Below are 25,978 nucleotides of genomic sequence, written 5' to 3' on the forward strand. Positions count from 1 at the left end.
AATTTACGCTGCGGAAAATCCACCGCAAGCCCCATTGAAGTCAGTAGGGACTGCGGCGGATTTTCCGCAGCGTAAATTCCGCTGCGGAAAATCTGCTACGGACAGCCGAGAAGAGCCCGCGCCCACTTTCAAATGCGCAGCGGAAACAAATACGCAGCAAAAACAAATAGCGTGTAAACGCACCCTTAATAAACCAAAAATAAAAATAATATTTTGTTGTGAGCATGCTCAAAAGTAAAAACGGATCAAAAAGCGGATTGAAAAAACGGATGCAAACGGATGACATTAAAGGCTCATCCGTTTTCCATAGACTTCAATGTTAAATTTACCGTATCCGTTTTTTTTCTTCCTTTTTTTGGACGGAAGAAAAAATACTGAATGTGCTGTTTTTTCTGCCGTTAAAAAAATAAAACGGAAATGAGCGCAGACGGGTGCAAACGGATTGTAAAAAAAAAAATCCCATTGACATGAATGGGATTTTTTTTTTTAACTGTTTCGAATCCGTTTACAGCCTGCAAGAACGGAATCGAAACGGGATAAAAAAACGGGGACAGACGGCCGTGTGAACGCAGCCTTACTGGATTCCTCTATAGAGGAGATACTATGGGGGAGATTTATCAAAACCTTTGCAGAGGAAGAGTGGTGCAGTTGCCCATAGCAACCAATCAGATTGCTTCTTTCATTTTCCACAGGCCTCTAAAGAGGCCTGTGGAAAATGAAAGAAGCGATCTGATTGGTTGCTATGGGCAACTGCACCACTCTTCCTCTGCACAGGTTTTGATAAATCTCCCCCTATGTGTCCTTTTTCTTACAGTGTCTATAAACCTCAGCCTAAGAATTAATGAAGTGTTCACGTCAGACTTTACCAACCCGACATCAGCCAAATACATCGAATATAAGGAAAAACTGGAAGCTCAGGTATGAAGAAGAATACAAAGCACAAGGGGAACATTGATATTGTCACTGACCATACATAAAGGGGTACTCCGGTGCTTAGACATCTTATCCCCTATGCAAAGGATAGGGGATAAGATGCCTGATCGCGGGAGTCCCGCCGCTGGGGACCCCCGTGATCTTGCACGCGGCACCCCGTTTGTAATCAGTCCCCGGAGCGTGTTCGCACCGGGTCTGATTACCGGCGACCACAGGGCCGGCGGCGTGTGACGTCACGCCTCCGCCCCCGTGTGACCTCATGCTCCGCCCCTCAATGCAAGCCTACCGGAGGGGGCGTGACAGCTATTATGCCCCCTCCCGTAGGCTTGCATTGAGGGGCGGAGCGTGACGTCACACGGGGGCGGAGGCGTGACACGCCGCCGGCCCTGAGGTCGCCGGTAATCAGACCCGGTGCGAACACGCTCCGGGGACTGATTATAAACGGGGTGCCGCGTGCAAGATCACGGGGGTCCCCAGCGGCGGGACCCCCGCGATCAGGTATCTTATCCACTATCCTTTGCATAGGGGATAAGATGTCTAAGCACCGGAGAACCCCTATAAGCTCCTTCAGCCTACAGCTATCTCTCCCTAATGCCCCTATACACATGCACTGTTTGGGGTATAAGCAAGAAAAGGAAAGGGGGGGGGGGGGAAGATAAGGGAAAAAAGTAACTTGCTAAATATTTTTCGCATGTCATTTTAAAGGGGTACTCCACAGGAAAACATTTTTTTTTTTTTTTTATGAACTGGTGCAAGAAAGTTAAACAGATTTGTAAATTACTTCTATTAAAAAATCTTTATCCTTCCAGTACTTATCAGCTGCCGTATGATCCACAGGAAGTTCTTTTCTTTTTGAGTTTCCTTTCTGTCTGACCACAGTGCTCTCTGCTGACACCTCTGTCCATGTCAGGAACTGTCCAGAGCAGCATATGTTTGCTATGGGAATTTGCTCCTGCTCTGGACAGTTCCTAAAATGGACAGAGGTGTCAGCAGAGAGCACTGTGGTCATACAGAAAGGAAATTCAAAAAGAAAAGAACTTCCTGTGGATCATATGGCAGCTGATAAGTACTGGAAGGATTAAGATTTTTTTAATAGAAGTAATTTACAAATCTGTTTAACTTTCTGGCACCAGTTGAATTAAATAAAATATTTTCCGGTGGAGTACCCCTTTAAAGGGGTACTCCAGAGGGAAATTAATTTTTTTCAAATCAACTGGGGCCAGAAAATTATACATATTTGTAATTTACATCTATTTAAAAATCTTAATCCTTCCAGGACTTATCAGCTGCTGTATGTTCCAGAGGAAGTTGTGTAGTTCTTTCCAGGCTGACCACAGTGCTCTCTGCTGCCATCTCTGTCTGTGTCAGGAACTGTCCAGAGCAGGAACAAATCCGTATAGCAAACTGGACAGTTCCTAACACAGACAGAAGTGGCAGCAGAGATCAGGGTGGTCAGCCTGGAAAGAACTACACAACTTCCTCTGGAGCATACAGCAGCATATACTACTGTACTGGAAGGATTAAAGGGGTACTCTGTCTGATCGCGGGGGTCCTGTCGCTGGGACCCCTCGTGATATCTGCTGTGGCACCCCAGTCATTCGGTGCACGGAGCGAACTTCGCTCCATGCCGGATGACTAGCGATGCGGCGCTGGAGGCTCAAGACATCACGGCCACACCCCCACATTACATCACACTCTCCCTCTCTATGCCACGCCCCCTCCCATACTTGCATTGAGGGGGCAAGGTGTGGCGTCAAGAGCAGGCGTGGCCGTGACATCATGAGCCTCCGGTGCCGCAGGGGGCATTCTAAACGAATACTGGGTGCTGCAGGGAGATCACCCGGGGTCCCAGTGGCGGGACCCCCCACGATCAGACATCTTATCCCCTATCCTTTAGATAGGGGATAAGATGTCTTGGGGCGGAGTACCCCTTTAATAAATAGAAAATAGAATTAATCCCCTAAAAAATACTGGAAGGATTAAGATTTTTTTAATAGAAATAATTTACAAATCTGTTCAACTTTCTGGCACCAGTTGATTTAAAAAAAAAAAAGTTTTCCACGGGAGTACCCCTTTAAGTACAGTATGAAACTTCAAAACATCGAATTTCTAAACTGCAAATGTATTTATTTTTTTCAGTTGAACAAGAGTTATCAATCTCTCCCTGGATTTGTATCTGTCACTGTTACAGGCTTCAGGTAAGAGTCTCCATACGGACTGCAGTATGGAGTATTTAGAGGGTCCTCTGCCCCCATACACACACTGTCTCTAATTTTTTAAAGGGGTACTCTGTTCAAACTGTTCCGAACGCTGGAGCCGATACCGGGATCTCGTGATGTCATAGCCCTGCCCCCTCATGACATCATGCCCCGCCCCCTCAATGCAAGTCTATGGGAGGGGGCGTGACGCCCCCTCCCATAGACTTGCATTGAGGGGGCGGGGCGTGACATTATGAGGGGGCGGGGCTATAACATCACAAGCTCCCGTCGCCGGCTCCAAGATTCGGAACAGTTTGTTCCAAACACTGAGCAGCGGAGTACCCCTTTAAAGGGGTACTCCACCCCTAGACATCTTATCCCCTATCCAAAGGATAGGGGATAAGATGTCTTATCGCGGGGGTCCCGCCGCTGGGGACCCCCGCAATATAGCATGCAGCACCCACCTGTATCTGCTTCCGGCAGCGCTGGAGGTTCTGGCTCCCGACCACGAGTATGGAAAACCGTGACGTCACGACTCCTCCCCCGTGTGACGTCAAGCCCCGTCCCCTCAATGCAAGTCTATGGGAGGGGGCGTGACAACTGTCACGCCCCCTCTCATAGGCTTGCATTGAGGGGGTGGAGCGTGACGTCACACGGGGGCGGAGTTGTGATGTGACAATGTGGCATATCCTTTGGATAGGGGATAAGATGTCTAAGCACCGGAGTACCCCTTTAAAGGCAGATATAGGAACCCAGGAAGTACAGTACATCTAGCTAAACACAGGCCATGGTGGGATTGCATTTTGGATTTTTTGTGCATTTCCCCTATAATAAAATGTAATTGAAGGTAAATGGAGCCTTAACCTATGTGCATCCCAAATTAGCACCTAATAAAACTACATTTGATCCTGCAAAAAACATGGCCTCAACAGCTTAGTCAATGTAAGAAAAAAAATTTAAGAAGAACTCCGAGTTTTGTTTAGTTTTTTTTGCCAATTTCATGCACAATCACCATCCCTATTCCTACAGCTCAATCTGTTTTATTCCAGCACAGCTGCATCTGTGTTTAATGTCTGTAACTGGGTCATGTGATCATCGGTCTGACCCACAGAAAATCACATTGTTTAATATGAGGAAGTAGTGAGTCTTGGGTCAGCTGACTTCCCATGTACTACAGGATGACATCAACACATATCAGATCTCTTGGCAGCTCCCAGACCACTTCCTTTTCCATCCAGATTTCTATACTGCAGCTATCTATATTGGATCAGGGTATACAGTAGTTATACACTTCCCCTTCCAGTTCTATCTGTATACTGCTGCTATCTATATTGGATCAGGGTATACAGTAGTTATACACTTCCCCTTCCAGTTCTATCTGTATACTGCTGCTATCTATATTGGATCAGGGTATACAGTAGTTATACACTTCCCCTTCCAGTTTTATCTCTATACTGCTGCTTTATCTATATTGGATCAGGATATACAGTAGTTATACACCTCCCATTCCAGCTCTATCTGTATACTGCTGCTATCTCTATTGGATCACGATATACAGTAGTTATACACCTCCCCTTCCAGTTCTATCTGTATACTGCTGCTATCTCTATTGGATCAGGATATACAGTAGTTATACACCTCCCATTCCAGCTCTATCTGTATACTGCTGCTGCTATCTCTATGGAATCAGGATATATAGTAGTTATACACCTCTTCTCCTGCTCTATCTTTATACTGCTGCTATATCTATGGTATCAGGATATATATATATATATATGTTGTACACCACCCCTCCAGCTCTATATGTATACTGCTGCTGTTATCTCAATGGGATCAGGATATATATATAGTAGTTATAAAGCTCCCCTCCAGCTCTATCTGTATACTGCTGCTGCTATCTCTATGGGATCAGGATATATAGTAGTTAGACACTTCCCCCTCTAGCTCTGTCTGTATACTGCTGCAGTTATCCCTATGAGATCAGCATATAAAGTAGTCATACACCTCAACTCCCAGCTCTATCTGTATACTGCTGCTATCTCTATGGGATCATTCATTATATATATATATATATATATATATATATATATATATATATATATATAGTAGTTATACACTTCCTCTGTAGTTCACACATTCCACTTTAATCTCCTGCCAATATTTCTTGACTATTACTTTGAATAAAAAAAAAGGCAAAACCACTCATAATGTGAACTGACCCAAACCCAATTATTAGTTCACCTGGGTGACCATCATCACCAGCAGCCTAATTAGATGACCAGGTTCAGTGATCAAACACCACACCTTCTCTCTGCAAAGCCAAAGAATTAATGGGAAATGTATGCACTCTAAAAAATTATTTACTGAACTAGAAACCAATATGCCTGAAATCTTATGCCTGCCACATTCGCTTAAACGGGTAAGACATACACAAGAACCTCTACATTATCTTAAAAAATCCTATGCTGCACCATACAAGCAGAAAAAACAAACAATTCCCAGAGTGCTTTTTTAAGATTGTTCGAAATTGAAAAATGAAAACAAAAAGAAAACCTTCTAGACAACTAAACAAATTTCCTGCAATAAAACGCTTGAAGGGGTTGTCTAGGAATAAACTTTTTTTTTCTTTTAGACATGCCCTTAAATGCTGCCAAAATTTTAAAAAAAATAACCCACTCTCAACCTGCCACAATCTGTTCCAACTGCACCTAGTCCGATTTATTTTTTCACAAACAGCACCACTGTCACCTACAGGATGTGTCTGGTATTGCAGCTCAGCTCCATTCTCCTAATCTTACACAGTAATTCTATAGTACTTCAGATTAGTATCATATTATTGTGGTGTTGGTACGGTCTAAATGTTTGTCTTTTATTTTAGGCCTGGGAGTATTGTTGCGGATTACACTCTTGTCACCGAGCCAACGTCTAGCACTGCCCTTACAACCGCCAACACCAACCTAGTAAATAACTTACTAAACTTGGCAAATATCAGTGTGGACCCATCAATAAAAACTATAATAGCCGGTGAGAAACTAGAAATAGTCACTTTTATGCAAGTGCAAGTAAGGTGGGGGGTCTCGGAGGGATACAATAGGGATTGTCTAGGATTTGAAGGCTCTTGTACCTTCAGGGGTCAAGTCCTGGAAAAAAAAACAAAGTGTGGGAACTCTCCCAAGATTTCCATTCAAGGGCTGGTCCTGCAGGACTCCTGTTAATGTTGGGTTCACACTACGTTTTGTCCCATACGGGACCGCATACGGCAGGGGGGAGCTGAAAACTTGCGCTCCCGTATGCCTTCGTATGAGGTCCCGTATGTATTTAATTTCAATGAGCTGACCGGAGTGAAACGCTGACGCCGGTCGGCTCATTTTTGCCCCGTATACGGGGCAAAAATGAGCCGACCGGCGTCAGCGTTTCACTCGGGTCGGCTCATTGAAATGAATTACATATGGGACCTCATACGAAGGCATACGGGAGCGCAAGTTTTCAACTCCCCCTGCCGTATGCGGTCCCGTATGGGACAAAACGTAGTGTGAACCCAGCCTAATAGGAACAGTGTTCCTCCTGTGGAAAAAGTGCAGAAACTCAGTTCCCATGCTTTCCTGCAGGACTTGAACCCTGGATCTCACGGGTACTAAAAGTATTTTGCTGCAGACTTACTCTGTAGCACTTTACAGTACGATATATGTGAATTGTATTTTTTAAAGGGTACCTCTCATCAAAAAAACTTTTGATATGTCATAGATTAATGTATGCAGAATAACTTTACAGTTGCATGTTATTAAAAAATATGCTTCTTTCTATTTCACTTTCCACTTTGAAGAAATGACCACTAGGGGTCTCCCTACCAGTCCTGGCAGCAAGCATTTCAGACTCATGCTGGAGTCCTAAACACTACGAGCTGCCAGTCTGCTTTGTTCACAAAGGAGAACACTCAGAGCTGCCAGCCTGCTTTGTTCACAGCCTGTTTGGCTGTGAACGAAGCAGGCTGGCAGCTCTGAGTGTTTAGGACTCCAGCATGAGTCAGAAATGCTTGCTGACAGGACTGATCGGGAAAAATACAATAGAAAGAAGCATATTTTTTATTAACATGCTATTGGAAAGTTATTCAACATTCATTAATCTAAAATATATCAAAAGTTTATTTGATGAGAGGTACCCTTTAAAATCACTTAAGAATAATGAGGGTATTGGGTATTTGAGTACTGGTATTTGATACATTTAAAGGGGTACTCTGGTGAAAAACTATTTTATAATTTTTTTTTATTAACTGGTGCCAGAAAGTTAAACAGATTTGTAAATTATTTCTATTTGAAAATCATAATCCTTCCAGTACTTATCAGCTCCTGTATGCTCCACAGGAAGTTCTTTTATTTTTGAATTTCTTTTCTGTCTGACCACAGTGCTCTCTGCTGACACCTCTGTCCATGTCTGGAACTGGCCGGAGTAAGAGAAAATCCCCATAGCAAACCTCTCCTGCTCTGGACAGCTCCTGACATGGACAGAGGTGTCAGCAGAGAGCACTGTGGTCAAACAGAAAGGAAATTCAAAAAGAAAAGAACTTCCTGTGGAGCATACAGCAGCTGATAAGTACTGGAAGGATTAAGATATTTAAATAGAAGTAATTTACAAATCTGTTTAACTTTCTGGCACCAGTTGATTTAAAAAAAAAAAATATATATATATATTTCCACCGTAGTACCCATTTAATACACAGTCTATCTTATGGCAAGTGGAGAATACAAAATGTATATGCACAGTGATTCCACCAGCAGAATAGTGAGTGAAGCTCTGGAGTATAATACAAGACATAACTCAGGATCAGTACAGGATAAGTAATGTAATGTATGTACACAGTGACCCCACCAGCAGAATAGTGAGTACAGCTCTGGAGTATAATACAGGATATAACTCAGGATCAGTACAGGATAAGTAATGTAATGTATGTACACAGTGACCCCACCAGCAGAATAGTGAATACAGCTCTGGAGTATAATACAGGATATAACTCAGGATCAGTACAGGATAAGTAATGTAATGTATGTACACAGTGACCTCACCAGAAGAATAGTGAGTACATCTCTGGAGTATAATACAGGATATAACTCAGGATCAGTACAGGATAAGTAATGTAATGTATGTACACAGTGACCTCACCAGCAGAATAGTGAGTACATCTCTGGAGTATAATACAGGATATAACTCAGGATCAGTACAGGATAAGTAATGTAATGTATGTACACAGTGACCTCACCAGCAGAATAGTGAGTACAGCTCTGGAGTATAATACAGGATATAACTCAGGATCAGTACAGGATAAGTAATGTAATGTATGTACACAGTGACCTCACCAGCAGAATAGTGAGTACAGCTCTGGAGTATAATACAGGATATAACTCAGGATCAGTACAGGATAAGTAATGTAATGTATTTACACAGTGACCCCACCAGCAGAATAGTGAATACAGCTCTGGAGTATAATACAGGATATAACTCAGGATCAGTACAGGATAAGTAATGTAATGTATGTACACAGTGACCTCACCAGCAGAATAGTGAGTACATCTCTGGAGTATAATACAGGATATAACTCAGGAACAGTACAGGATAAGTAATGTAATGTAAGTACACAGTGACCTCACCAGCAGAATAGTGAGTACAGCTCTGGAGTATAATACAGGATATAACTCAGGATCAGTACAGGATAAGTAATGTAATGTATGTACACAGTGACCTCACCAGCAGAATAGTGAGTACATCTCTGGAGTATAATACAGGATATAACTCAGGATCAGTACAGGATAAGTAATGTAATGTATTTACACAGTGACCTCACCAGCAGAATAGTGAGTGCAGCTCTAGAGTATAATACAGGAAATAACTCAGGATCAGTACAGGATAAGTAATGTAATGTATGTACACAGTGACCTCACCAGCAGAATAGTGAGTACAGCTCTGAAGTATAATACAGGATATAACTCAGGATCAGTACAGGATAAGTAATGTAATGTATGTACACAGTGACCTCACCAGCAGAATAGTGAGTACATCTCTGGAGTATAATACAGGATATAACTCAGGATCAGTACAGGATAAGTAATGTAATGTATTTACACAGTGACCTCACCAGCAGAATAGTGAGTGCAGCTCTAGAGTATAATACAGGAAATAACTCAGGATCAGTACAGGATAAGTAATGTAATGTATGTACACAGTGACCTCACCAGCAGAATAGTGAGTACAGCTCTGAAGTATAATACAGGATATAACTCAGGATCAGTACAGGATAAGTAATGTAATGTATGTACACAGTGACCTCACCAGCAGAATAGTGAGTACATCTCTGGAGTATAATACAGGATATAACTCAGGATCAGTACAGGATAAGTAATGTAATGTATTTACACAGTGACCTCACCAGCAGAATAGTGAGTGCAGCTCTAGAGTATAATACAGGAAATAACTCAGGATCAGTACAGGATAAGTAATGTAATGTATGTACACAGTGACCTCACCAGCAGAATAGTGAGTACAGCTCTGAAGTATAATACAGGATATAACTCAGGATCAGTACAGGATAAGTAATGTAATGTATGTACACAGTGACCTCACCAGCAGAATAGTGAGTACATCTCTGGAGTATAATACAGGATATAACTCAGGATCAGTACAGGATAAGTAATGTAATGTATTTACACAGTGACCTCACCAGCAGAATAGTGAGTGCAGCTCTAGAGTATAATACAGGAAATAACTCAGGATCAGTACAGGATAAGTAATGTAATGTATGTATACAGTGACCTCACCAGCAGAATAGTGAGTACAGCTCTGGAGTATAATACAGGATATAACTCAGGATCAGTACAGGATAAGTAATGTATGTACACAGTGACCTCACCAGCAGAATAGTGAGTACAGCTCTGGAGTATAATACAGGATATAACTCAGGATCAGTACAGGATAAGTAATGTATGTACACAGTGACCTCACCAGCAGAATAGTGAGTACTGCTCTGGAGTATAATACAGGATATAACTCAGGATCAGTACAGGATAAGTAATGTACTGTATGTACACTGTGACCTCACCAGCAGAATAGTGAGTACAGCTCTGGAGTATAATACAGGATATAACTCAGGATCAGTACAGGATAAGTAATGTTCTATTCTAATAGAAGCTTGCTTCTATTAGTCCAGAGAATTCGTAGAGAATTTTCTAGAAGTCAACAATGTCTCAACACGGGGGACACTACCTAAAAGTAGCCTCTTATAGGGCAGCAGGGGAAGCATTTTATGCCCTCTTGTGACAAGACCCAATTATTTACATATCTGCCTGAGATATAACTGCAGGACGTGTTTTCTATCAGGTTGGATTATTTTTTTTGCCAGTGAGTATATTTACAAAGTGACTTTTTATGCACATTAATTCTGAATGTAAATTAGTGGTCACATACAGTACATTACATGGGATGGACTTCACATCCTAATATTCATTTCTTGTTCTTATTTCTACAGGCCAGAGTATCATCACAGTTAATCTAAAAAATATTTTCATCAAAGACAATGTGGTCCTGACGTGCAGCGTGAACATCTCCTCGTATTCTAGTGTTTCCTGGTATTTCAATAGCACACAACGTATTCAGGACACTTCATATACAACAAGCAGCACAGGCAACACCACACGATCCATCTTAACCATCAATGGCGTATCGCAGAGCAATGGCGGTAAGTATTCTGCTGTATTATTTACATATCCTCCTGTTGTAGCTACTTGTGGTCAGTCTTGGTGGAAATACACTGCTCAAAAAATAAAGGGAACACTAAGATAACACATCCTGGATCTGAACGAATGAACTAATCGTATGAAATACTTTCCTCTTTACATAGTTGAATGTGACAACAAAATCACAAAAACTATCAATGGAAATCAAATGTATCAACCCATGGAGGTCTGGATATGGAGTCACACTCAAAATCACAGTGGAAAACCACACTACAGGCTGATCCAACTTTATGTAATGTCCTTAAAGGGGTACTCCGCTGGAAAAAAAAATTCTTTAAATCAACTGGTGCCAGAAAGTTAAACAGATTTGTAAATGACTTCTATTAAAAAATCTTAATCCTTCCAGTACTTATCAGCTGCTTTTTGCTTCACAGGAAGTTCTCTTCTTTTTGGATTTCCTTTCTGTCTGACCACAGTGCTCTCTGCTGACACCTCTGTCCATTTAAGGAACTGTCCAGAGCAGGAACAAATCCCCATAAAAAAAAACCTATACTGCTCTGGACCGTTCCTGACATGGACAGAGGTGTCAGCAGAGAGCACTGTGGTCAGACAGAAAGGAAATCCAAAAAGAAAAGAACTTCCTGTGGAGGAAATAGCAGCTGATAAGTACTGGAAGGATTAATATTTTAAAATTGAAGTAATTTACAAATCTGTTTAACTTTCTGGCAACAGTTGATTAAAAAAAAAAAAAAAATGTTTTCCAGTGGAGTACCCCTTTAAAACAAGTCACAATGAGGCTCAGTAGTGTGTGTGGTGCCAAATTTTACAATTTTGGCATGGAAAGAAAAACACAATAGTAGCACGAAAATGAACTCTCTCATATTTCTATATATTAAAGGCAGCACAAGAGACCTTTGAAAATGTGAGGAAAAAAACAAATGGTGTGATCAATATCGCTGTTACAGAAATGACAGTAATTTTTTTAATATCTCCCCCATTATTTCTATAATATTGAAACGACTATGGGGGCAGCCATCTTCCTGAGTGGCTGCAATATCAGTCCCAGAGATTCAGAAAAAGAACTATTGACTTAAAGGGGTACTCCGGTGAAAACTTTTTTTCTTTTAAATCAGCTGGTGGCAGAAAGTTAAACATATTTGTAAATTACTTCTATTAAAAAATCTTAATCCTTCCAGTACTTATTAGCTGCTGAATGCTACAGAGGAAATTCCTTTCTTTTTGGAACACTGATGACATCACGAACACAGTGCTCTCTGCTGACATCTCTGTCCATTTTAGCAACCATGCTTAGCAGATGTATGCTAAGGGCAGCATGGTGGCTCAGTGGTTAGCACTGCTGCCTTGCAGTGCTGGGGACTTGGGTTCAAATCCCACTAAGGACAACAATAAATAAAGTGTTATTATTATTATAATAACGTCAGCAGAGATAACTGTGCTCGTGATGTCATCAGAGAGCATTCCAAAAAGAAAAGAATTTCCTCTGTAGTATTCAGCAGCTAATAAGTACAGGAATGATTAAGAGTTTTTAATAGAAGTAATTTACAAATACAGTATGTTTAACTTTCTGCCACCAGTTGATTTAAAAGAAAAAAGGTTTTCACCGGAGTACCCCTTTAAAGGGGTACTCCACTGGAAAACATTATTATTATTATTATTTAAATCAACTGTTGCCAGATAGTTAAACAGATTTGTAAATTACTTCTATTTAAAAAATCTTAACCCTTCCAGTACTTATCAGCTGCTGTATGATCCACAGGAAGTTCTTTTCTTTTTGAATTTCCTTTTCTGTTTGACCACAGTGATCTCTGCTGACAGAGTAGGAGCAAATCCCCATAGAAAACCTATCCTGCTCTGGACAGTTCCTGACATGGACGGAGGTGTCAGCAGAGAGCACTGTGGTCAGACAGAAAGGAAATTCCAAAAGAAAAGAACTTCCTGTGGATCATACAGCAGCTGATAAGTACTGGAAGGGTTAAAGGGGTTATCCAGGAAAAAAAACTTTTTTTTAAAATATCAACTGGCTCCAGAAAGTTAAACAGATTTGTAAATTACTTCTATTAAAAAATCTTAATCCTTTCAGTACTTATGGGCTTCTGAAGTTGAGTTGTTCTTTTCTGTCTAAGTGCTCTCTGATGACACGTGTCTCGGGAGCCGCCCAGTTTAGAAGAGGTTTGCTATGGGGATTTGCTTCTAAACTGGGCGGTTCCCGAGACACGTGTCATCAGAGAGCACTTAGACAGAAAAGAACAACTCAACTTCAGAAGCTCATAAGTACTGAAAGGATTAAGATTTTTTTTTAATAGAAGTAATTTACAAATCAGTTTAACTTTCTGGAGCCAGTTGAGATGACATGACATGTGCAGTGGCCACTGTACTGTGATAGGGAGAAGGGGGGGAAGAGCTGACCTGGGCTTGGTTAGAGCTGGCCATAAACTTTTGGTAACCTTACAGAATGACTTTTAGGGGAGGGTCATGTGACCTGCCCCTACAGTTTGCCTCCAGCTCAGTGTTTCCCATCCAGGGTGCCTACAGGTGTTGCAAAACTACAACTCTCAGCATGCCCGGACAGCCAAAGGCTGTCCGGGCATGCTGTGAGTTGTATTTTTGCAAAATCTGGGGGCACCCTGGTTGGGAAACACTGAGCTGGAGGCAAACTGTAGGGGCAGGTCACATGACCCTCCCCTAAAAGTCATTCTGTAAGGTTACCAAAAGTTTATGGCCCCCAAGTGTATCAGACTCTTCCTTTTTAGTAAAATATTTATACTTTACTTCATGACTTCTTGTATTTACAGTATCTTTCTTTGTGCTTATAGGAAAATATACCTGCATAATAGAAGACATTGCAAACTCGTACCAGTCGGAGCAGACTATAGTTGTTCAGCCATTGACTTTTACAGTCTTGAACACGAATGTTGCCTGTAATAGCATCCCGGCTCCTATACTTCAGTGCTGTACGCAAGGCTCAAGTACGGATTTTAACCTGACCTGCATGGGAGGGACAGTAGGAGGTAGGTGGCGATTATCTGTTAATGTGGCCCATTATGGGAAACTCAATAATACAGAACATCAAAGTAACAAAGGAAAATAAAAGTATGTTCCACATTATTTAAAGGGTTACTCCACTGCAAAAAAAAAAATTTTTTATAAAATGGTGCCAGAAAGTTAAACAGATTTGTAAATGACTTCTATTTAAAAAAAAAAGCTTAAAGGGTACCTTTCATCAAAAAAACTTTTGATATATTATAGATTAATGTATGCAGAATAACTTTCCAATAGCATGTTATTAAAAAATATGCCTCTTTCTATTTAATTTTCCACTTTGAAAAAATGACCACTAGGGGTCTCCCTACCAGTCCTTTTTTTTTTATAGATTTCAGACTCATGCTGGAGTCATAAATCTCAGACTGCATCCGGGACACAGACAAACTCCCTGGCAGGGAGCAGTGCTGAGTTTGTCTGTGTCCCGGCTGCAGTCTGAGATTTACGACTCCAGCATGAGTCTGAAATCTATAAAAAAAAAAAGGACTGGTAGGGAGACCCCTAGTGGTCATTTTTCAAAGTGGGAAATTAAATAGAAAGAAGCATATTTTTTAATAACATGCAATTGTAAAGTTATTCTGCATACATTAATCTATAATATATCAAAAGTTTTTTTGATGAAAGGTACCCTTTAACCCTTTCAGTACTTATGAGCTGCTGAAGTTGAGTTGTTCTTTTTTAAGTGCTCTCTGATGACACCTGTCTCAGGAACTGTCCAAAGTAGAAGCAAATCCCCCTAGCAAACCTCAGCTGCTGTATAATCCACAAGAAGTTCTTTTCTTTTTGAATTTCTTTTCTGTCTGACCACAGTGCTCTCTGCTGACACCTCTGTCCATTTTAGGAACTGTCCAGAACAGGATAGGTTTGTTATGGGGATTTGCTCCTACTCTGGTTAGTTCTTAAAATGGACAGAGGTGTCAGGCAGAAAGGAAATTCAAAAATAAAGGAACTTCCTCTGTAGTATACAGCAACTGATAAGTAATGGAAGGATTAAGATTTTTTTTAACAGAAGTAATTTACAAATCTGTTTAATTTTCTGGCACCAGTTGATTTAAAAAAATGTTTTTTCCATTGGAGTACCCCTTTAAGGACAATACAGAAAATATATTCTGTAATTACAGCAGCATCAATTTCTTAGTACAATGTTATCATGAAATCGCTTAGCAGCGGAGTACGACGCACTTTAAATGGGTACTCTGACATGAGGTAATAAAAAAAACATAAAAATGCTGCAGAAGCATATGGCCTTGCTAATCTGTCGGTCTCATTTCTGAAATCACTAAAATCTATTTATTTTGGGGGGTTTAGTCCTGTACTTCCTAGTTGTACTTCCTGGCTGAGCAATTTCTCAGTACTGCAGTTCCCAGAATACTTTGCTTTCCTTCAGCTCTTTATCAATGTCTTTCCACCCTGCCTACGCCCCTCCCATAGGACTCCTGCCAGTTCCCTGCCCCGTATCTCATTTTACAACAGACTATCCCGTAGTCAGTGAGGTTGCAACCCTTGCTGCATCCATTTCCTGTCTGCTCCTCTTTCTGTTGCATTGTTGAGCACAGGGAAGCATGCTGTAACCCCACATCATTTTCCCTAAATGTTCCAATAACGCTATATGTGTTTATGACAGGGAGATAATTATGTAGGCTGTAGGGCTGGTCCCAGGTGATGACATCATGCAGGGGGTGGGGCTAGAGCTCTGAGACAAGATCCAGCCACGCTTTCTGGAACAGCAGAGGCTGATGCATCATCTTATGAAAGAGGAAGGAGCCAGGGAGCTACTAAACCAACACCACACTGACAATGAGAGGACTACACAACTTCCTGTCAGCAGTAAATTAAAGGGTACGTTTCATTAAAAAAAACTTTTGATATATTATAGATTAATGTATGCAGAATAACTTTGAATAAGTGACCACTAGGGGTCTCCCTACCAGTCCTGGCCGCAAGCCTTTTTTTTTTTTTATAGATTTCAGACTCATGCTGGAGTCCTAAATCTCAGACTGCAGCCGTGACACAGACAAGCTCAGTACTGCTCCCTGTCAGGGAGCAGTGCTGAGATTGTCTGTGTCCCGGCTGCAGTCTGAAATTTGGGACTCCAGCATGAGTCAGAAATCTATAAAAAAAAAAAAAAAAAAACAGGCTTGCGGCCAGGACTGGTATAAAGACCCCCTAGTGGTCATTTTTTCAAAGTGGAAAATTAAATAGAAGCATATTGTTTTAATAACATGCTATTGGAAAGTTATTCTGCATACATTAATCTATAATATATCAAAAGTGTTTTTGATGAAAGTTACCCTTTAAGCAAAGGCATGCTGAAGCCAGTACAAGTAGTGATAACACTATATTAGTAAGTTATATATCTTGGGGTGATAATCTTATTTAAATACTATGTTTTAATACTGGTAAACCCCGTTAAATAGTTTGAACAGATAATATTATATAATTATTATTATTATAATACATTTACACATACACATGCAGCGATCTGACATTTTTATCTGAGTGCATTATGTTTTTTGTCAATGTGTGCGCACTGCGGGGGTCGACTACGCCCCCTCATGACGTCATGTTACACCCCCTCAATGCAAGTCTATTGGAGGGGGCGTGGCGGCTGTCACGCCCTCTCCCATAGACTTGCATTGAGGGGGCATGATGTGACATCACGGGGGGCATGGCCGACCCCCGCAGCGTACACACTGCGCTCGGAACTGAATGTTCCGAATCCTGGCTAGGGGTATTCCAGGAAAAAAAACTTTTTTTTAATATCAACTGGCTCCAGAAAGTTAAACAGATTTGTAAATGACTTCTATTAAAAAATCTTAATCCTTCCAATAATTATCAGCTGCTGAAGTTGAGTAGTTCTTTTCTATCTGACAACAGTGCTCTCTGCTGACACCTCTGCTTGTCTCGGGAACTGCACAGAGTAGAAGAGGTTTGCTATGGGGATTTGCTTCTACTCTGGACAGTTCCCGAGACAGGTGTCATTAGAGAGCACTTAGACAGAAAAGAACAACTCAACTTCAGCAGCTCATAAGTACCGAAAGGATTAAGATTTTTTAATAGAAGTAATTTACAAATCTGTTTATCTTTCTGGAGCCAGTTCATATATACAAAAAAAAAAAAGTTTTTTTTTTCCTGGATAATCCCTTTAAGATCCCATTTTCAGTTATATCTGTGTCCTATGTAGTCTTTATATGAAATGTCCCGTCATGATCCTTCATCTTTTTCTTTTTAGCAGGAGTTGCAGTAAACCGCTCTCCCTGTTGGACGTACCAACTTACAATAGATCCGGCAACTTGTCCCAGTTCAACGTCTAAAACCTATTCCTGCACGTGTTACACAGGAAATGGGGCCAATGAGAAGCTTGATGTCAATGTGATATATCAACCTACATGTAAGTATACGGGGCAGAAGACTCATTGACTTCTGTGGGCGAGTGCACTGAGCATGCTCTGAGACATGTGCAGAGGGAGGGAGGGAGGAGTTGCCATCTTTTTATTGTAAACCTGCCCTCTGGGGATATGACTGCTGACTCGTATGTCACCCTATTGTAAGGGCTTGGCAGCACATGTGTGTGGCATAATGTGGTGTTACTAAAAACGCTACACAAGATAAAATATTTCTTATCAATACTGGTTGGCTTCTGTGTGCAAAGAGGCCGGTTGCTCGATGGCACCTTGGCACATGTGTAACACCATTCATGATGTCTTCTCTTTTTTTCCTGTTAGATGTTGCTACTGTGACTTCAAGTGTGAACAGTATTTCAGAGGGAAAGACCTTGACCATGTCCTGTAGTTGTACTGCCACCTCAGTGCAAAGTATCAGCTGGTACTTACAAAATACCCTCATACCCAGCGACTACTATAAAAATGATCTAACTGCTTGTAGATCTACACTGACCATCCCAGATTCTATACTGACTGTAGCCTGGACTGGTGAGTATCAAAATATGTAGAGATTCTATCTATCTATCTATCTACCGATCTATCTCATATCTTTTTTTTTTATTATTTAAATAAATGTTATTATATAATATAACAGTTAATAAATTAAATACAATTGACATAGTTCACAAAAAGAATATTACCGTGTATTACATTAACCCCCCTCCCACCCCCCACCCCAGTCGCCAGAAGGGGAAGAGAAAAAAAAAATCTATCTAACTCATATCTATCTCTCTAATATCTATCGATCTCATATCTATCTATCTATCTATCTATCTATCTATCTCATATCTATCTCATATCTAACTCATATCTATCTATCTCATATCTATCTATCTATCTTTTATCTATCTATCTCATATCTATCTATCTATCTCATATCTATCTCTCTCATATCTATCTATCTCATATCTATCTATCTATCTATCTATCTATCTCATATCTATCTCATATCTAACTCATATCTATCTAGCTATCTATCTCATATCTATCTAGCTATCTATCTATCTATCTCATATCTATCTATCTATCTCATATCTATCTCATATCTATCTCATATCTAACTCATATCTATCTATCTCATATCTTACTCATATCTATCTATCTCATATCTATCTATCTATCTATCTATCTATCTCATATCTATCTATCTCATATCTAACTCATATCTATATCTATCTATCTCATATCTATCTATCTCATATCTATCTATCTCATATCTATCTATCTCATATCTATCTCATATATATCTATCTATCTGCCATGACCGACTGGGGGGACAGGGAGAGTGAACCCTAAGCTGTCCCTAGTAACACTCTCCCTGCCTACTTGCCCATCCACCCATTATAATAATCATCATAATCATTTACACATTCCAGATGACGCTCTCCTTGTATCATTAGACGTGGTCAGCCTGTACACCTCCATCCCACATGATGGGGGCGTACATGCTGTCAGGTCAATGATCAAGGATGATTTTTCACCAGAAAAGCTATAATTCATTTTTGATCTTCTTATGATAGTATTGACCAATAATTATTTCATTTTTAATGATACCTATTGTGTCCAACAGGTAGGGACAGCCATGGGTGACAAACGTGGCGCCCACCTATGCCAATTTGTTTATCACCTACATGGAAGAGTCTCTCATCTATGTGTCTCCCCACTTCAGCCTTGTTCTGGACTTGTGGCGATACATAGATGATATCTTCCTGATATGAACGGGTACCAAAGAACAACTAGATGAATTCCATATACAGCTCAATTCCATGTTAACAGGCATACAGTTCACTCTGACAGTGTCAAATTCCTCACTACAATTTCTGGATACCATTATTTCCATCTCAGGACACACATTAGCATCAGACATCTATACTAAGCCGACCGACTGTAATTCCACACTACGGTATGATACGGTCATCATCCACGAAGCATGATCCGTTCATTGCCCTATAGTCAGATGATCCGAGCGAAAGGAATAATTAGTGAAGATGAGCGAGTTCAACCTGCACTCAATAAAATGATGCACAATTTTAAAACATTAGGATACCCAAGGAAGGTAGTAGAAAAAAGTAAACAGAGAGAGTCCTGCCTATTGATAGGACATCTTTGTTACAGACAAAATGTACCCACAGGCAAGAGAAGAGAGTTGCCTTTATCAGTACATACTCAGAAGTTTCCCACAAAATCACGGGAATCATAAGAAAACACTGGCATGTGCTGGAGAGTTGTCATGGGCAGATTTCTGAATTTGTCAAACCCCCCCCCCCCCCCCCCCCCCAGTAATGACCTATAGACGTGTCCCTAATCTGAAAGCTAAAGGTGTACTCGGCTGCTCAGCATTTAGAACAAACTGTTCCGAATGCTGGAGCCGGCGCCGGGAGCTTGTTATTCATGGCCCCGCCCCCTCATGGAGTCACGTCCCACCCCCTCAATGCAAGTCTATGGGAGGGGGCGTTACGGTAGTCACGCCCCCTCCCATTGACTTGCATTGAGGGGGCGGGGTGTAACATCATGCGGGGGCGGGGCTATGACATTACAAGCTCCCGGCGCCGGCTCCAGCGTTCGGAACACTTTGTTCCAAATGCTGAGCAGCGGAGTACCCCTTTAAGGCTGATGTTTCTCTTTAAAAAAAATCTGGAGAGCGTTATTTATCTACATTTCCATGCCTTTCATACATCACCTGCTCTTAAATGCAAAAAGACACAGAATTTGTCCATCCCACCACCTTAAAGGGGTACTCCAGCGCTTAGACATCTTATCCCCTATCCAAAGGATAGGGGATAAGATGCCTGATCTCGGGGGTCCTGCCGCTGGGGACCCCATGATCTTCCACGCCGCACCCCGTTAGAATCAGTCCCCGGAGCGTGTTCGCTCCGGGTCTGATTACTGGCGATCATGAGGACGGAGCATAGGGACGTCACGGCTCCGCCCCCGTGTGACGTCACGCTTCGCCCCCTCAATGCAAGCCTACGGGAGGGGGTGTGACAGCTGTCACGCCCCTCCAATAGACTTGCATTAAGGGGGCGGAGTATGACGTCACATGGTAGATCGTCACATGGTAGATCCCGGGGGTCCCCAGCAGCGGGACCCCCGCGATCTGACATCTTATCCCCTATCCTTTGGATAGGGCATAAGATGTCTAGGGGCGGAGTTCCCCTTTAAAGAAATATAAGATCATCTTCTCTCTCACATGTGATACTGACCATGTCATTTGCATACTTAGATGTCCGTGCAATTTACATATCCCCTTTGGATAGGGGATAAGATGTCTAAGGACGGAGTACCCCTTTAAATGTTGCGTTAGCAGGTTTTTCAGACCTTGGTAGCCGCTGACCCCAAAAAACAGACCTGGCCTCTAACACTTGTGTTTTTTTTATCTTACAGGAACTTACAGTTGCTCAGTGACCAAAGACAGCAGCAATTTTGTGTCACCAGGCCGAACTATCACTATTGCTCGTCTCATCAGATCCAACCAGATTAGCACAGCCCCAGTTGGGTCTCTCACTTACACAAGTGGACAAAATATTACTTTTCAATGCTGCATAGGTGATACATCAACATACCCAGGAGCGGTTTTAATTATGACAACCAACTCGGGCTCTCCTAGCAGAACAGGTACTTTTCAATAAAATAAAAAATCTATAGAAACCAGCCATGTCTTTAAAGGGGTACTCCCCTGGAAAAAATTTTAAATCAACTGGTGTCAGAAAGTTAAACAGATTTGTAAATTACTTCCAATTAAAAATCTTAATTCTTCTAGTACTTATAAGATTCTATTTGCTCCCCAGGAAGTTCTTTTCTTTTTGATTTTCCTTTCTGTCTGACCACAGTGCTCTCTGCTGACATCTCTGTTAATTTTAGGAACTGTCCAGAGTAGGAGCAAATCCCCATAGCAAACCTCTCCTGCTCCAGACGGTTCCTAAAATGGACAGAGGTGTCAGCAGAGAGGACTGTGGTCAGACTGAAAAGGAAATTCAAAAAGAAAAGAACTTCCTGTGGAGCAAACAGAAGCTGATAAGTACTGGAAGGATTATGATTTAAAAAAAAAAAAAAAGAAGTCATTTACAAATCTGTTTAACTTTCTGCCACCAGTTGATTAAAAAAAAAAAAAAAAAATAGTAATGTTTTCCAAGGAGTACCCCTTTAATATGGTCCATGTTTAACCAGTGCATGAGCAATGTATTCTGAGGGGTAAAACACTAATGGAATTACTACTGGATGGCACTAAGGGAAATAGGAGCGTCCCAGCTTGTCAGCCTCCTAAATACACAGTTTTATACCTACCATAAGAGCATGGAATGTAACTGAGACTCCTCGTGGGTGGGGCTTTAGCTCTGAGCTGTCTTCTTTGCTAACTTCTAAAATCTACACTAGAATTGCTACCTCTATAGCATGAATTGTAATAAATACGGCATTGCAGGAGGCCACGCCTCCTTTTAGGCCCACTTTACGCCAAGCTTCCTCCACCCAGTGTGCGGGGCGTAAAGTTCAAAAAGGATCATATCTTTTTTCACATATAATTTTAGTCCTAAAAATGAGAAGGTGAGCGTTACTTTCTTGCAAAAGTGATTTTGGGTGAAAGCTTCTTAATTTTCCTTTTTTTTCCCTCCACCCCTTCTAAGAGCCATAACCCTAATTTTTGTCCATCTAGAGCCATATGAGGGCACATTTTTTTTATGGGACAAGATATACTTTTGAAAGGCACCCTTCTGAGAAAAAATAGAAGTATATATTCCTATTATGGAATGGAATTTTTCCACTTTTTTGGGAGGTTTTGTCTTTACTGTGCGAATGGCGTGTTATCGTGACTGTGCTGCTTAGTACGATTATTGTGGTACCAAATTTAAGGGGTACTCCGGTGCTCCAGCATTCTGAACATGTTGTTCAGAACGTTTGGAGCTGGAGCCTGTGATCGAGATGTCATGACCACACCTCCTCCATTCATGTTGATGGGAGGGGGCGTGGCATTACATGAATGGAGGGGGTATGGCGTTACATCACAAGGGGCGTGCGAGCTGGGCGGTATGACCAAATATGTGTATCACGGTATTTTTGTAACTTATGGCGGTTCCACGGTATATAACGGTATTTGTTTCACATACACCCCCCAAATCATGTTACCCGCCAGCGCCGTTCTGCTCCCCCCCCCAATTAATTATCAGCCCAGCGGGGTACTACTCACATATGTCACCTGCAAGCACTGCCCTCCTCCTCTGAATTCTATACTGTACGCCAGTGGTCTCCAACCTGCGGACCTCCAGATGTTGCAAAACTACAACTCCTAGCATGCCCAGACAGCCAACGGCTGTCCGGGCATGCAGGGAGTTGTAGTTCTGTAACAGCTGGAGGTCCGCAGGTTAGAGACCACTGCTGTACGCTGTATCCCTATGCCCGGGCTGCAAAAGATAAAGAAAATAAACTTTAACTTACCTACATCGGCCTCACGCTGTTCCTTGGGACTGGAACGTCGGACAGCCGTCAGCCTATCACCGGCCACAGCAATGTCCCGCCCTGGCCAGTGATAGGTTAAACGCACTGTCATGTAAGAAGCCGGCCAGAGCTCCTTACATGACAGTGGGCTCAGCCTATCACTGGCTGGGGTGGAACATCGCTCCAGCCGGTGATAGGTTGACGGCTGTTCGACGTTCCCGTCCCCAGCGTAAGGTCAACGTAGGTAAGTTAAAGTTCATTTTCTTTATCTTTTGCAGCCCGGGCATAGGGATACAGCGTACAGCAGTGGTCTCAAACCTGCGGACCTCCAGCTGTTACAAAACTACAACTCCCAGCATGCCCGGACAGCCGTTGGCTGTCTGGGCATGCTGGGAGTTGTAGTTTTGCAACAACTGGAGGTCCACAGGTTGGAGACCACTGGCGTACAGTATAAAGTTCCAGCCCCCAACAAAGAGGAGGAGGGCAGTGCTTGCGGGTGACATATGTGAGTAGTACCCCACTGGGCTGATAATTAATGGGGGGGGAGCAGAACCGCTGGCGGGTAACATGATTTGGGGGGAGCAGAACAGCGCTGGCGGGTAACATGACTTGGTGGGGGGAGTAGAACAGCGCTGGCGGGTAACATGACTTGGTGGGGGGAGTAGAACAGCGCTGGCGGGTCACATATGATTAGTTCCCCGATGTGGGGACAGCGCTGCGCTGGGCTGATAATTCATTCCCAAGGGGGAGGGGCCCAACCGGTATTGCGTTATGGGAAAAATTCATATTGTGCAGCCCAAAAATTTCGGTATTCGGTATGAACCGGTATACAGCCCAGCCCTACCTTGATGTCACAACCACTGCAGCAGAAACCCGCCATTTGTTAAAAACGCTGGGTGCTGCTGGACATTGCGGGAGCCACAGCAAGCGGAACCCCGAGATCAGACATCTTATCCCCTATCCTTTGAATACTTACCTCACACTTGGTCCCTGAAGCCTCCGATCTCGCTGTTCCGGGCAATGTAACGTCTTGACCCCTCAACATTGGGAAGTGCAGCTCTGTGGAGACCAGGAGCAGCGATATCGGAGACTAAAGGGACCGAATAAGAAGTATAGGTTTTTTTTTAATGTTATTTAACAGCCTGGGCATTTTCTTAGAAAAACCTTTGTCCTCAGACAACCCCTTTAATACACGTGATTATTTTGTTTTAGAAACTTGTTTTTTTAATACTTAGACTTCTACCGTGTTTCTCCAAAAATAGGACCGGGTCTTATATTAATTTTAGTCACAAAAAACACACTAGGGCTTATTTTCAGGGTAGGGCTTATTTATTTACGGTATGGGGGGCTGCAGGAGTGTGGAGGATGGGGGCTGCAGGAGTGTGAAGGATGGGGGGCTGCAGGAGTGTGAAGGATGGGGGGCTGCAGGAGTGTGAAGGATGGGGGGCTGCAGGAGTGTGAAGGATGGGAGGCTGTGAGGAGTCTGCGGGCATTACTGTGGTGGCCATGTGGGGTCTGCGGGCATTACTGGCGGCCGTGGTCCGGATTTGGACCGCGGTCCGCCAGCTGATTACCCCTGGACTAGGTCTTATTTTCGGGGTAGGGCTTATATTGTAGCCTTACCCCATAATCCTGCTAGGGCTTACTTTCGGGGTATGGTTTATTTTCGGGGAAACACGGTAGTTCCACTAGGGAGACCTGACCATGCACTCACTTGTACAATACACTGTAATACTACTGCCAAAGAAAGAAACGATGTCAAGCTCTGCTCCCGTTAAAAGAATTCCTTTATTTCACAAGACCGAGGTACAAACAGACATGGTGGACACTGGTGACGCGTTTCGGCTCGTTACTGAGCCTTGGTATGACTAAGGCTCATTAACGAGCCGAAACGCATCACCAGTGTCCACCATGTCTGTTTGTACCTCGGTCTTGTGAAATAAAGGAATTCTTTTAACGGGAGCAGCGCTGGTCATCGTTTCTTTGTTTGGCATTTACGCATTGGTGTAGTCCACACCAGTCCGGGCGCTGCGGGACATAGGAGTGGAGCTGAATACTTGCACACAGTTACTGTAATACTACTGTATTGCAGTGTAAAAAATGAAGAGATGTCCAGCGCAGATTCCAAGCAATACGAAATGATTTATTCAGCAGTAACACGACATGATGACAGGTAGGTGACGCGTTTCAGCCACAATCTGCGGCCTAAGGCCGCAGATTGTGGCTGAAACGCGTCACCTACCTGTCATCATGTCGTGTTACTGCTGAATAAATCATTTCGTATTGCTTGGAATCTGCGCTGGACATCTCTTCATTTTTTACATTGCTATACGAGTTGTGGTTCAGTCTCTTCCGAGACGCAGAAAGGGCGTACGAGTGAGCTGTGCCTAACACTTGGACTTTGTTGCAATACTGTATTGCATTGTATTGTGATGGTAGGCCTAGGGGCCTTCATTGGGTTCCCGGCTGCCATACTAAATGCTCAGCACCTAGCGATTGAGGTCACTATAAACTGCAGCAACATCCAGGATGAAAGTTCTCTCTAATCCCGGCCCCTGCTGGTGGGTGCTAGCTGTTATATGCAGCCAGCACCCGCTGTGAATGGAGTGGGATTAAAGGGGTATTCCAGGCAAAAACTTATATATATATATATATATATATATATATATATATATGTATACATATATATCAACTGGCTCCAGAAAGTTAAACAGATTTGTAAATTACTTCTATTAAAAAATCTTAATCCTTTCAGTACTTAAGAGCTTCTGAAGTTAAGGTTGTTCTTTTCTGTCTAAGTCCTCTCTGATGACACCTGTCTCGGGAACCGTCCAGTTTAGAAGCAAATCCCCATAGCAAACCTCTTCTAAACTGGGCGTTTCCCCAGACAGGTGTCATCAGAGAGCACTTAGACAGAAAAGAACAACCTTAACTTCAGAAGCTCATAAGTACTGAAAGGATTAAGATTTTTTAATAGAAGTAATTTACAAATCTGTTTAACTTTCTGGAGCCAGTTGATATATATATATATATATATATATATATATATATATAAAAAAAAGGTTTTTCCTGGAATACCCCTTTAAGGTTGTTCTTTTCTGTCTAAGTTCTCTCTGATGACACCTGTCTCGGGAAACGCCCAGTTTAGAAGAGGTTTGCTATGGGGATTTGCTTCTAAACTGGGCGTTTCCCG

At 42.2% G+C, this 25,978-nt stretch overlaps 1 protein-coding gene across 5 annotated transcripts in view; it reads left to right on the plus strand.

Moving 5' to 3' along the window:
• Positions 1-25,978, plus strand: part of ADGRF5 (adhesion G protein-coupled receptor F5) — a 216,851-nt gene that overhangs the window by 174,487 nt on the left and 16,386 nt on the right. For 4 of the 5 annotated variants that reach the window (XM_056563877.1, XM_056563878.1, XM_056563879.1 and 1 more), the window contains 8 exons: positions 815-918; positions 3,073-3,131; positions 6,010-6,155; positions 10,645-10,854; positions 13,687-13,881; positions 17,145-17,303; positions 17,638-17,844; positions 20,740-20,970. In XM_056563877.1, the coding sequence (XP_056419852.1) occupies positions 815-918; positions 3,073-3,131; positions 6,010-6,155; positions 10,645-10,854; positions 13,687-13,881; positions 17,145-17,303; positions 17,638-17,844; positions 20,740-20,970 (1,311 nt within the window). The remainder of the gene's footprint in view (positions 1-814; positions 919-3,072; positions 3,132-6,009; positions 6,156-10,644; positions 10,855-13,686; positions 13,882-17,144; positions 17,304-17,637; positions 17,845-20,739; positions 20,971-25,978) is intronic. The other variant, XM_056563876.1, reaches the window with a different exon arrangement.

This window comes from Hyla sarda, chromosome 3 (assembly GCF_029499605.1).
Source record: "Hyla sarda isolate aHylSar1 chromosome 3, aHylSar1.hap1, whole genome shotgun sequence".
Taxonomy (NCBI): Eukaryota; Metazoa; Chordata; class Amphibia; order Anura; family Hylidae; genus Hyla; species Hyla sarda.